The sequence below is a fragment of the Panulirus ornatus genome, chromosome 43 (genome assembly GCF_036320965.1).
Source record: "Panulirus ornatus isolate Po-2019 chromosome 43, ASM3632096v1, whole genome shotgun sequence".
Classification (NCBI taxonomy): domain Eukaryota; kingdom Metazoa; phylum Arthropoda; class Malacostraca; order Decapoda; family Palinuridae; genus Panulirus; species Panulirus ornatus.
In genome coordinates, this window is record NC_092266.1 from 12792967 (window position 1) to 12807005 (window position 14039).

Genomic DNA, 14039 nt, shown 5'->3' on the forward strand with positions numbered 1-14039 from the left:
CTCAACTGCCACATTACTCACCTTTGCATTCAAATCACCCATCACTATAACCCGGTCTCGTGCATCAAAACCACTAACACACTCATTCAGCTGCTCCCAAAACACTTGCCTCTCATGATCTTTCTTCTCATGCCCAGGTGCATATGCACCAATAATCACCCACCTCTCTCCATCAACTTTCAGTTTTACCCATATTAATCGAGAATTTACTTTCTTACACTCTATCACATACTCCCACAACTCCTGTTTCAGGAGTATTGCTACTCCTTCCCTTGCTCTTGTCCTCTCACTAACCCCTGACTTTACTCCCCAGACATTCCCAAACCACTCTTCCCCTTTACCCTTGAGCTTCGTTTCACTTAGAGCCAAAACATCCAGGTTCCTTTCCTCAAACATACTACCTATCTCTCCTTTTTTCACATCTTGGTTACATCCACACACATTTAGGCACCCCACTCTGAGCCTTCGAGGAGGATGAGCACTCCCCGCGTGACTCCTTCTTATTATATGTCATATTCACATTGAAGCACAACATGCTCTACCATGCATCCCCAAATTACAAACTATCCTCAAAAAGACTGCCAGTGATCAATCTTATACTCTTCTTTTACTTCATCTTTCCTGTTCTCTCCTTCCATCATTTTACTAATGCATTATATAAAAGATAAGGTCAATCTTTACTGCAGCAACACCTGGGGGTTTGTTATATATTCCTGAACTCTAAATTATTCTTGTTATTGCAATATTCCATTCTGTAATTAAGAGTTCCCTTTGCTTTTATTATTTCAACCTTTTCTGGTTTCTCTCCCTTAACCTTAATATTAGTGCATACTTGCTGAGGCAAACCTAACTCTTCTCAAAAACATCCTTGGAACTCTTTCCATGATGTGATAATTCCCCTAAATTATAAAATCCTTCTGTATATCCTCAATTTAAGTAAAAATATATAGCTTGCATAATATATCCAAAATGGTGTTTTTCCTTATAAAACTAGGTGACCCATGAATTTCTTAAAACACTGAAATTGAGTAAACTCACACTCTTCCAATGTTGCTCATCTAATGTTCCCTCTCATATATCAAGCCATCTCATGCCTTGAAGACAGAACTTCATAAAATACAAGAAATGGCACATGTCACTGACACTCAGGGGAAGATCTATGCTTCTACTGAAACAACATAAACCTGTAAGTATGACTTCACAGAAGGTAGAAGTCTTTAAAAGAGTGATAAAGAATCCCACTATGAATCACATAATGAACAAAAACCACATCAATGAAGTCAATATGGATATATACCTGGCAAAGTACACAAACTCAGCTTTTAATGCACAACAAAAACATATATGAAACATGAGTGCATGGAGAGAGAAAAAAGACATCTCTCTTGACTTTGCTAAAGCACTTGACAACAAAGTGAACGTAACATTTTCCCAGAAAAGGTAGCAATACAGAGCATATGAGATTAATGAGGAAAATGTATCAAGGAGCTTCTATCACACAGGAAATTCAAGATAGTATTAAATGGAACCATGGTGTATGAAGAAGACACCTTATCTAGGGTACTTTAAATATCAGTATTAGCCTCAATACCCTTCATCATTATGATATCTGTCAAAGGAAAACAATATAAAAAGAAGCAAAAAATGATATTCTGTAGATCTGATAAGTAGTGACAAGGAAGGGAGAAATTGTACGAAAACCTATACTTAATAAATGAATGGGCAGAGGAGAATCTAAAGGAATTCACTGGAGAGATTTGAAAAACTAAAAGATAGAAATATATCAAATATAAAAGTTACATAATGATGACCGAATCAGCCTAAAATGGGACACTGACAACTCCAAACATGGTCAGATAAATAGAAGATGAGACTCAGTCCAAGCAAGTGCAAGGTAATGAAGATGGGAGAGAATGAAAGAAGCCCTTAGTGTAACTGTGACCTAGCAGAAAATAAATTACAGTAATCTGTATGTGAGAGAGCTGTATGGGTCAACAATGTGCCTCATCTATCAACAGACTACACATTAGGAACAGGTAAACGGTCTACTGGCATATATAAAAATCACATTCTAGTATATGGATAAGGACATATATGGTAAATCATTCACCACATGTATCAGACCAAAGCAGATCATGCCTTGCAGAATCTGTTTATCTTAACTAAAATGGCACAAAGGCTTGATTGAGAAGGTTCAAATAAGAGCAACTAAGGTATTACCTAAAGTAAGAGGACTGAGCTATAATGAGAAGCTGAGGGATACAAAGCAGTCAACCAAGAAGTGGAGAGAGGTTGGAGGATCTGGTAACAATATTCAAGTTTATATCAGCTGGTTAATACCGATAATGAACAGTTCTTCAACAGATGCAGCACCAGAGTAATGAGAGGCAATGACAAGAAGCTCAGAAAAAAATTAGTTAGAATGAATGTTGAGAAGTACTAGTTTAGTGGCAAAGTGCATATTTACAGAAAAAGATGCTTATGCTCATATACCATATGTTTCCTAAAAGAAGCATCAGATAACTATCAAATGTTACGTTTTTTCATTTACCCCCACTTAAAAAGTGATATAAACATTACCTTCTGTATACAAAGAGTGGCACTTGTTAGTGAAAAAGGGAATTCCTGGGGGCTGTAATACAACATCTCTATTCTGACCACCTTGAAGCAGTGGATGTGGTAAGTCAGACAATGTTTCTGAAAGAGAACAATATCTACATTACCTAATCTGCTATCTGCTTACCTAATCTGCTATCTGCTCTCTTTGAAGCATGGTGAGCATGTAATTTTTTTTTTCTATAAACACATGAATCATGATTATCTCAACATCAGAAAGTACTGAAAAACAGAACAGTCCATTGAACATTTACCAGAAAATTTCAAATCTTTCTAGCATATTCATGTTCTTTACCCAGATACTTTCCCTTAGAGTCTGAATTAAATGTGAAAACAGGTGGGAAGGGACAGAGTCTATCAATATCTATTCTTGTACATCTGCTACATTTTCTTACCTCAATGAGGTAGCATATTGCACAAATAGAGCCTTCCACAAAAAATCCTTATTCAGCTCCTTCTCCTGCTTCTGACCAAACTGAAAATATTAAAGGGAGGATTTCTAGCCCCATGTTCCAGTCACTATTAGATGTAGGAAATACAGTAATAATTGTCTTCCTCTCTTATCCACAATAGTAAGTCTTTTATGTTTGTTACTAATCATATGTAAAATTACAGAAACAAGAATTCCTTCTCTGAATTTCAGATAATATTGTGCTTTCTTGCTTTCAAGAGAGAGGCTCAGATATTCACCCATAAACTACATACAGTTTTAACATACTCTACTCAATACAGCAGCAAAATAGGATAAGTGGTGCACCCTAAACATTTTTCTACGTACTGTATTTTCAAAAGCTATTTCATTAAGTATTACTGAACTTTGCATATCTACAACTTATCTAAGTGAATCAACAAATTAAACACATTACCATCTTCCTTTAGGTCGAACCATTTTATTTCCTCAGCAAGTTCCTCCAGACGATTATTCACATGTTGATCAGAATACTCTGCACTTACTAAGGATTCCATGTTCATTCTTGACGACTGCACAAACAATTAACAAAACATCAGTTGGGCAAAAAACACATATAAAACCTACACTGAAATGGTTTCTAAATATACTATAATTACCTTACAGCATTTTCATCTTACTGTTCTCTGCTACATAAGTATTTTTTCAACCTCACATTCAATAATCTTTCAGATTCAGTGATCACCATCATGTTAATTTATAACCATGTCTCTCAATTTCTCACATACTTCCTCTGTAATGAAAATCTACTGTGATTCACTCATTGCATCCAAAATAGTAATTTCATAGCCTTAGAAAAATTAGTTCTTTAGGGCAAGTATATCTTTTCTTCCTCCATCGTAATCAAATATACTTTGATTAGACTACAATCAGCTAAATTCTTAATCAACACTGTCACATGCATGATTCTTTAATTCTGAGCTTCAGTCCTACTGCTACACACATTTAAAACTTTTTCCATCACATTGCTCCTTCTGCATACTCGTTTAACTGTTTGCAATTTCAGTGTGCAACTGATTTTTTTCAGCCTCCAAAATAGTGAATTCTTTTTAACATGAAAATTTGCACAAAAAATAAAACCCAGTATGATTCTTCTTATGTGTTAAGATCTTACCCTTCCTGTTTAACAAAATTAAGATATTTCGGATTCACCAAAAAATGTCTATCTTCTTTTTAATCATATGATTCAGTGCACAAACACAATCAAAACCAATATCTTTACATATGAATTATGAGTTTATCATTCCTAGTATAGGATTACCATATCATCTAATGAATTGGCTAATCCTAGTTGAGGGTAATGTGAGTGCAGTGGTGGGTGCAATGGGTGAGGGTTGGCATCAAGGAAATGGAGAGTCCTTGGAAACAGCATGCAACCACCCATCTTAGTCACTAGGGAGTAACTGTGGCTTCCAGGCTGCTCCAATAACTCATCCTTTGTTTGGGTTGCTATCTCTGGCAGCCAACAGAGTATACAAAGCAAACAGAATTCACCTTATACCATGAAAACACACAGCTTAATTGAGGATAATTGCATCCAACTAAGCTCACCTTGACTGAGGACAGCAGCACTGAAAGGGTAAATGTAGAGCCAGACAAAGAGCTAGATCTTACTCTATCTTTATATTTCTCTAAAGTGGCCATAGCTGGGTGAGTAAGACCCGTGTGCTTGGCTACAGCCATGAGTTGTTGACCATCATTGAACCTCCAGAGTAACAGCATTATGTCCAGAACTCCTGAGTAACTTTAACACTACTTATGAAATACAGAAATGGCCACACTTTGGAGGCAGGACAAACTGTGACAAATCGAGATGAGGGCACTGGTTCAATGCAATGTGTTCTTGTTTACAAGCCAACCACATGTAGTTTGGTGGACAACATGTAATGTAGGGAATGATAGGGTAAGAGAGAGGTGTGGTAGTGAGAAGAGTATGGCTGAGAAAGCTTACATGGTTTAGATATAAGGAAAGCATGAATGAGGGTATAAATGTAAGGGGTGGGGATCAAGAAGACAATAAATGAGATGAAAAGATGAAGTGAAAGTTGCTTTTGGACTGAACAAATGTAGAGAAAGAAAGAGGACCAACTGATTAAGAAGGAATATATATCAATGGCGGAAGGGACAAAGAGAAAGGTGAGGCCAAGGATGAGACGAAAGGATAGAGATAAGGGACCTAAACCTCCAGTAGGTTGTGAAGTATGCATGGGATAGAGCAAAACTGAACACAGTGGTACACAGAAAGTAATACACTGTTCATAGGCTGAACCAAGGCATACGAAGCAAGCAGGGGCACTGGTTCAATGCAATGTGTTCTTGTTTACAAGCCAACCACATGTAGTTTGGTGGACAACATGTAATGTAGGGAATGATAGGGTAAGAGAGAGGTGTGGTAGTGAGAAGAGTATGGCTGAGAAAGCTTACATGGTTTAGATATAAGGAAAGCATGAATGAGGGTATAAATGTAAGGGGTGGGGATCAAGAAGACAATAAATGAGATGAAAAGATGAAGTGAAAGTTGCTTTTGGACTGAACAAATGTAGAGAAAGAAAGAGGACCAACTGATTAAGAAGGAATATATATCAATGGCGGAAGGGACAAAGAGAAAGGTGAGGCCAAGGATGAGACGAAAGGATAGAGATAAGGGACCTAAACCTCCAGTAGGTTGTGAAGTATGCATGGGATAGAGCAAAACTGAACACAGTGGTACACAGAAAGTAATACACTGTTCATAGGCTGAACCAAGGCATACGAAGCAAGCAGGGGGAACCATGGAATGGTCTGTGGGGCTTGGCTGTGGATGTGACCAAATGAGGCCATTCTTTGTCTGTTCCTAGGGCTACCTCATGAATACGGAAAAAGGTGAATAAGAATGAAGAAAAAATCATTCAGGGTAACATAACTGGCAAAATCCTTTTTCCTTATGTATTAAGCATTACTTGTTTAAGAAAACAAATCATTTCCTGGACTGGCCAATCCAAAGTATGATCAGTGGGGGTACAGCTGTGGGAATGACTGGTAGCAGTTGTTGCACCATGTGCAGTGAGTCCCTGGAAAAGAAACCTGAAACAGGCCTCTGTACAGCTCAGATGACTCCTCCTTTGTTAGGTTTGCTATCTATGGCGTCAACAAAGCCTACAATGTGCTTTGAGTTCAAACTGTAGCCTGAAATTAAGTTTGTAGATTGTTGTCAACAAAGCCTACAATGTGCTTTGAGTTCAAACTGTAGCCTGAAATTAAGTTTGTAGATTGTTATCTACAGCAACAACCTGCTCTGTAATGGCAGAATAACATCCATAGCACCAAGAAGGTAAAATGGGAAATCTCTTATATTCATAATCAATGAAGAATCTGAGGGTATGCCTCTCCAGCATGTTTGTAAATTGTAAAAAAAAAGAAAGGACACACCTGAAAGGCATGCACTAGCAAGCCGCTACAAGAAATTGACACACTGGCTGAAGAAACAAAACAAAGCATAAAATTATCATGCATTTTGCATTCAGTCCAAGAAGCACAAAAACTTTCAAAAATATCTTTAAATTTCCAAGAATATGACATTCAGCACAAGATGTTAAATCATAGAATGCAACCTGTGTGTTTATAACATTATTGGAATGTAATCCTTATTGCTAAAGACGTTTTTAATCATACCTTGAAAGCCTGTCCCACATCATGGCTATTCCTACTTCCAAAACAAGGAACTGAATCATTATGCATGTCTGTTTCAAGGTCACTATTTTCATCTGTTGACATCTCAGAGTCCATCTCAATGATTTTTCTGAAACTTTCAAAAATTTCCATGTAAAAAACAAGATGACTAAAATTTTAAATCTAATATTAATAGAGAGCATGGGTGAATATACACAACATAGGTAGCTACAACAATTATACAAATGACATTATGACATACGACACAAATGCATATAACTCCAGTTAGTAAATATGTTTCCAACATTTTCACTAAGATGGGACCAAAACTTCAATGGCAAAAAGGGTCATAGTTACTATGCTCTTTTTCATTTTAGGCTGTTGATTTTTTTTTAACTTTATTACATGTGAACAGATATCAATATGAGCAGCCTGAATCTGGGTCCTACACCAATGAATAACAACTCAAGAGCTTAACTCAAAGCTTTATCAAAATAATATACAGTATTTATTTATTTATTTTTTTTTTTGTCGCTGTCTCCCGCGTTTGCGAGGTAGCGCAAGGAAACAGACGAAAGAAATGGCCCAACCCACCCCCATACACATGCCTTGATTCACTCCACTGACAGCACGTCAAGCCCCGGTATACCACATCACTCCAATTCACTCTATTCTTTGCCCTCCTTTCACCCTCCTGCATGTTCAGGCCCCGATCACACAAAATCTTTTTCACTCCATCTTTCCACCTCCAATTTGGTCTCCCTCTTCTCCTCGTTCCCTCCACCTCTGACACATATATCCTCTTGGTCAATCTTTCCTCACTCATTCTCTCCATGTGACCAAACCATTTCAAAACACCCTCTTCTGCTCTCTCAACCACGCTCTTTTTATTTCCACACATCTCTCTTACCCTTACGTTACTTACTCGATCAAACCACCTCACACCACACATTGTCCTCAAACATCTCATTTCCAGCACATCCATCCTCCTGCGCACAACTCTATCCATAGTCCACGCCTCGCAACCATACAACATTGTTGGAACCACTATTCCTTCAAACATACCTATTTTTGTTTTCCGAGATAATGTTCTCGACTTCCAAACATTCTTCAAGGCTCCCAGAATTTTCGCCCCCTTCCCCACCCTATGATCCACTTCCGCTTCCATGGTTCCATCCGCTGCCAGATCCACTCCCAGATATCTAAAACACTTCACTTCCTCCAGTTTTTCTCCATTCAAACTCACCTCCCAATTGAATTGACCCTCAACCCTACTGTACCTAATAACCTTGCTCTTATTCACATTTACTCTTAACTTTCTTCTTTCACACACTTTACCAAACTCAGTCACCAGCTTCTGCAGTTTCTCACATGAATCAGCCACCAGCGCTGTATCATCAGCAAACAACAACTGACTCACTTCCCAAGCTCTCTCATCCCAACAGACTTCATACTTGCCCCTCTTTCCAAAACTCTTGCATTCACCTCCCTAACAACCCCATCCATAAACAAATTAAACAACCATGGAGACATCACACACCCTTGCCGCAAACCTACATTCACTGAGAACCAATCACTTTCCTCTCTTCCTACACGTACGTATTTATTTATATTTATTTATTTTGCTTTGTCGCTGTCTCCTGCGTTAGCAAGGCAGCGCAAGGAAACAGACGAAAGAATGGCCCAACCCACCCACATACACATGTATACACATACACGTCCACACACGCAAACATACATACCTATACATCTCAATGTATACATATATATAGACATACAGAGACATATACACATATACACATGTACATAATTCATAATATCTGCCTTTATTCATTCCCATCTCCACCTCGCCACCCATGGAATAACAACCCCCTCCCAACTCCTGTGTGCGAGCCAGCGCTAGGAAAAGACAACAAAGGCCCCATTCATTCACATTCAGTCTCTAGCTGTCATGTAATACTGCACTGAAACCACAGTTCCCTTTCCACATCCAGGCCCCACAGAACTTTCCATGGTTTACCCCAGAAGCTTCACATACCCTGGTTCAATCCACTGACAGCATGTCGACCCCGGTATACCACATCGTTACAATTCGCTCTATTCCTTGCACGCCTTTCACCCTCCTGCATGTTCAGGCCCCGATCACTCAAAATCTTTTTCACTCCATCTATCCACCTCCAATTTGGTCTCCCACTTCTTCTCATTCCCTCCACCTCCGACACATATATCCTCTTAGTCAATCTTTCCACACTCATTCTCTCCATGTGACCAAACCATTTCAAAACACCCTCTTCTGCCCTCTCAACCACACTCTTTTTATTTCCACACATCTCTCTTACCCTAACATTACTTACTCGATCAAACCACCTCACACCACATATTGTCCTCAAACATCTCATTTCCAGCACATCCACCCTCCTGCGCACAACTCTATCCATAGCCCACGCCTCGCAACCATACAACATTGTTGAACCACTATTCCTTTAAACATACCCATTTTTGCTTTCCGAGATAATGTTCTCGACTTCCAAACATTCTTCAAGGCTTCCAGAATTTTTGCCCCCTCCCCCACCCTATGATTCACTTCCGCTTCCATGGATCCATCCGCTGCCAGATCCACTCCCAGATATCTAAAACACTTTACTTCCTCCAGCTTTTCTCCATTTAAACTTACCTCCCAATTGACTTGACCCTCAATCCTACTGTACCTAATAACCTTGCTCTTATTCACATTTACTCTCAAGTTTCTTCTTACACACACTTTACGAAACTCAGTCACCAGCTTCTGCAGTTTCTCACACGAATCAGCCACCAGCGCTGTATCATCAGCGAACAACAACTGACTCACTTCCCAAGCTCTCTCATCCACAACAGACTTCATACTTGCCCCTCTTTCCAAAACTCTTGCATTCACCTCCCTAACAACCCCATCCATAAACAAATTAAATAACTATGGAGACATCACACACCCCTGCCACAAACCTACATTCACTGAGAACAAATCACTTTCCTCTCTTCCTACACGTACACATGCCTTACATCCTCGATAAAAACTTCTAACTGCTTCTAACAACTTGCCTCCCACACCATATATTCTTGATACTTTCCACAGAGCATCTCTATCAACTCTATCATATGCCTTCTCCAGATCCATAAATGCTACATACAAATCCATTTGCTTTTCTAAGTATTTCTCACATTCATTCTTCAAAGCAAACACCTGATCCACACATCCTCTACCACTTCTGAAACCACACTGCTCCTCCCCAATCTGAAGCTCTGTACATGCCTTCACCCTCTCAACCAATACCCTCCCATATAATTTACCAGGAATACTCAACAAACTTATACCTCTGTAATTTGACCACACTCTTATCCCCTTTGCCTTTGTACAATGGCACTATGCAAGCATTCCGCCAATCTTCAGGCACCTCACCATGAATCATACATACATTAAATAACCTTACCAACCAGTCAACAATACAGTCACCCCCTTTTTTAATAAATTCCACTGCAATACCATCCAAACCCGCTGCCTTGCCGGCTTTCATCTTCCGTAAAGCTTTTACTACCTCTTCTCTGTCTACCAAATCATTTTCCCTAACCCTCTCACTTTGCACACCACCTCGACCAAAACACCCTATATCTGCCACTCTATCATCAAACACATTCAACAAACCTTCAAAATACTCACTCCATCTCCTTCTCACATCACCACTACTTCTTATCACCTCCCCATTAGCCCCCTTCACTGAAGTTCCCATTTGCTCCCTTGTCTTACGCGCTTTATTTACCTCCTTCCAAAACATCTTTTTATTCTCCCTAAAATTTAATGATACTCACCCCAGCTCTCATTTGCCCTCTTTTTCACCTCTTGCACCTTTCTCTTTGTTTTATACATCTCCCACTCATTTGCATTTTTTTTCCTTGCAAAAATCGTCCAAATGCCTCTCTCCTCTCTTTCACTAATAATCTTACTTCTTCATCCCACCACTCACTACCCTTTCTAATCAACCCACCTCCCACGCTTCTCATGCCACAAGCATCTTTTGCGCAAGCCATCACTGCTTCCCTAAATACATCCCATTCCTCCCCCACTCCCCTTACCTCCTTTGTTCTCACCTTTTTCCATTCTGTACTCAGCCTCTCCTGGTACTTCCTCACACAAGTCTCCTTCCCAAGCTCACATACTCTCACCACTCTCTTCACCCCAACATTCTCTCTTCTTTTCTGAAAACCTCTACAAATCTTCACTTTCGCCTCCACAAGATAATGATCAGACATCCCTCCAGTTGCACCTCTCAGCACATTAACATCCAAAAGTCTCTCTTTCACATGCCTATCAATTAACTCGTAATCCAATAACGCTCTCTGGCCATCTCTCCTACTTACAAATGTATACTTATGTATATCTCTCTTTTTAAACCAGGTATTCCCAATCACCAGTCCTTTTTCAGCACATAAATCTACAAGCTCTTCACCATTTCCATTTACAACACTGAACACCCCATGTATACCAATCATTCCCTCACCTGCCACATTACTCACCTTTGCATTCAAATCACCCATCACTATAACCCCATCTTGTGCATCAAAACCACTAACACACTCACTCAGCTGCTCCCAAAACACTTGCCTCTCATGATCTTTCTTCTCATGCCCACGTGCATATGCACCAATAAACACCCATCTCTCTCTCCATCAACTTTCGGTTTTACCCATATCAATCTAGAGTTTACTTTCTTACACTCTATCACATACTCCCACAACTCCTGTTTCAGGAGTAGTGCTACTCCTTCCCTTGCTCTTGTCCTCTCACTAACCCCTGACTTTACACCCAAGACATTCCCAAACCACTCTTCCCCTTTACCCTTGAGCTTCATTTCACTCAGAGCCAAAACATCCAGGTTCCTTTCCTCAAACATACTACCTATCTCTCCTTTTTTCTCATCTTGGTTACATCCACACACATTTAGACACCCCAATCTGAGCCTTCGAGGAGGATGAGCACTCCCCGCGTGACTCCTTCTTCTGTTTCCCCTTCTAAAAAGTTACAATATAATAATATACAGTATAGTAATGAAAAATGGAATACATACAATCACAGCTCAGCAAGGCAATCACTCACGGGTTCTTCTTGGTGTGAACACTTATTCCATCTCCTGTGGGCAATACTACCAAACAGCAACACAGGATTCACCCTACTACATTTGGTTGTATACATATGACTTTGGGTGTTGGGTATTCCAATATCTAGATCTGTTTTTCCTAATTCAATATCCAAGAGCTTATGCAGCCTTCTTTCTAAAGCTTTTGCAACTGGTAAACTTGCAACCTCTTTAAGAAATCTAATCCAACACTTCACTGTTTTATGTACAAGTGAATGTAACCTTATGTTCAGCTTTAAGTGTTCCCTACATTGGTATCCTCTTGTATCATTTCTACTTAAAATAACAGTCATATACTTTCTGGCGATAATTCCTTGTTTAAATCTTACACATCTCAATCGTATACCCTCTTAATCTTCAGGACCAGAGCGCTGGCAAATCTAGACGCTTCAGTTTCTCATTACACGTTATATCTTGAAAGCTTGGTGTTGTGAACCAAAATCACTGTTGCATTATGATTTCCGAGATCATTTATCGTGGACCGAGAAATAAAAAAATTACAAAACACAAGCACTGTAAAAAACAGAAAATGTCACATGTTTGCCTGGCATAGACTAAGGTGTGTGTGTGTGTGTGTGTGTGTGTGTACATGTATAAAGAAGTAAAGACATGGTACAAATATACAAGGTTATGAGCCGGGGCAACACGACTCGCACAACTAGTAACCACTTAACAAAGGAAATATAATAATCTTAAAGAAGTGAATGTATGTATACGGATGGATATAATGGTTACCAATGGCTGAAGATCATTAAACCAGTATCCGCAACACATGTCAAGCATAAAGAGTACTAACACTCCTCATAAAGAAGATAATAATGGACTTACCTTCAACGTTGCAGACAAGCTTAAGTTGAACCTTGTAGCAGATGGGACAGTGTTTACATTCTACCAGCTGGTGTGTGATGCGAGTGGCTGAGGGTTCGAACCCCTAATACATGAGTTCTAGCACGCATGTTGAACCCACATCCGATTTGTCTCTGTTTATTTCTATATGATCCAAAATAAACACTTGGAAAATCGCTCAGATGAGGCAAGATGGCTGAATCTAATGAGTGTTTCAATATTGGTAGTACTGTTAGTTGCAAAACCTGCTTCAACGAAGAGCTGCAAGGGGAGGTAGTAGCCTTCGACCCACACGTGAAACTTCTTACTCTGAGTATCCTTTATCAGCATCAAGTAATATGAAGTCATGTTTTGGAAAATAATGCCATAGGAAGAATGAAAGGTCATTAAATTTGTGCTAATATTTAGGTTTGATTTAGATGAATGTAATTGTTACATGATGGAATAATTCTACATGGTATGTTGTTGTAACTAAAAAATATTTCATGGAGGTATTGTAAGTTAGAGTAGATATTGGTGGTTGGTTACTGAATTTGTTGTTGCATGCAGTTTTAGAATGTCCTCAACTGTGAATTTTGAAATCATCGTGTGATTTTACTTACTCTAGTCATATCCCCATTGAGTGTAGAGTGAATGCCTTATTAAGGTAGTTGTAAATAAGTAAACCAGGTTGAAAAGTCCTTTTGGTATCATTTGTTGGTAAAAGCACATGATATTTGGCACCATGCTGGTTAATTGAAAGCACTGGTAACTGATATTTATGTCATGTATATTTATACCTAGATAGCAAATTCATAACCTATTTGTATAATAAAGTAGAGTTGAAGTGAGGGAGTGTGGACATCTCTTTATTTAATGGGTGGCTTTCTGATTGCTGCAGGAACCCCATAAAGATAAAAGGGATTTCAGGGACAGAAAGTAAGTATGCTGTATTTTGTTATAGTCTGTCATGATGTGGTTAGAGTCACCCATAAGGGTTTTTCATTTTTTTTTGCCATTTTCCATGTTAGCTAGGTAGCACCAGGAACAGACAAAGAAAGGCCACGTTATTTATTACGCATTTCACTAACATAATTTCTCAGCTTTTCCATTCGGCTATGTCCTCTCCCTCAAATGGTGTTCTTGAATATTGCTCTTAGATCAATCATATTTTGAAAAAAAAAAAAAAGTGAGTGCTATGTTGAAAAGGTTACATATTGCATTCTGATTTTTTTTTTCATTTCAGTTGATGGGAGACAGTATGTGGTATTCACCATACATGTGCTTGCTGAGTAACTTAGGGTTTGTGTTTT

The 14039-nt window shown here is 39.0% G+C and overlaps 2 protein-coding genes across 4 annotated transcripts in view; one reads left to right on the forward strand and one right to left on the reverse strand.

The window, feature by feature from the left end:
- LOC139762324 (uncharacterized) overlaps window positions 1–12821 on the reverse strand; it is a 141493-nt gene extending 128672 nt beyond the window's left edge. The window contains exons 1-4 of one of the 2 annotated variants that reach the window (XM_071686972.1): window positions 12730–12821; window positions 6737–6869; window positions 3483–3597; window positions 2581–2697 (exon numbers count right to left, since the gene is read on the reverse strand). In XM_071686972.1, the coding sequence (XP_071543073.1) occupies window positions 2581–2697; window positions 3483–3597; window positions 6737–6850 (346 nt within the window). In that variant the 5' untranslated portion in view covers window positions 6851–6869; window positions 12730–12821. The remainder of the gene's footprint in view (window positions 1–2580; window positions 2698–3482; window positions 3598–6736; window positions 6870–12729) is intronic. The other variant, XM_071686973.1, reaches the window with a different exon arrangement.
- Window positions 12822–12903: 82 nt separating this feature from the next.
- Lsm12a (LSM12 homolog a) overlaps window positions 12904–14039 on the forward strand; it is a 70807-nt gene continuing 69671 nt past the window's right edge. For both annotated transcript variants that reach the window (XM_071686976.1, XM_071686975.1), the window contains exon 1: window positions 12904–13060. In XM_071686976.1, coding sequence (XP_071543077.1) covers window positions 12940–13060 — 121 coding nt within the window. In that variant the 5' untranslated portion in view covers window positions 12904–12939. The remainder of the gene's footprint in view (window positions 13061–14039) is intronic.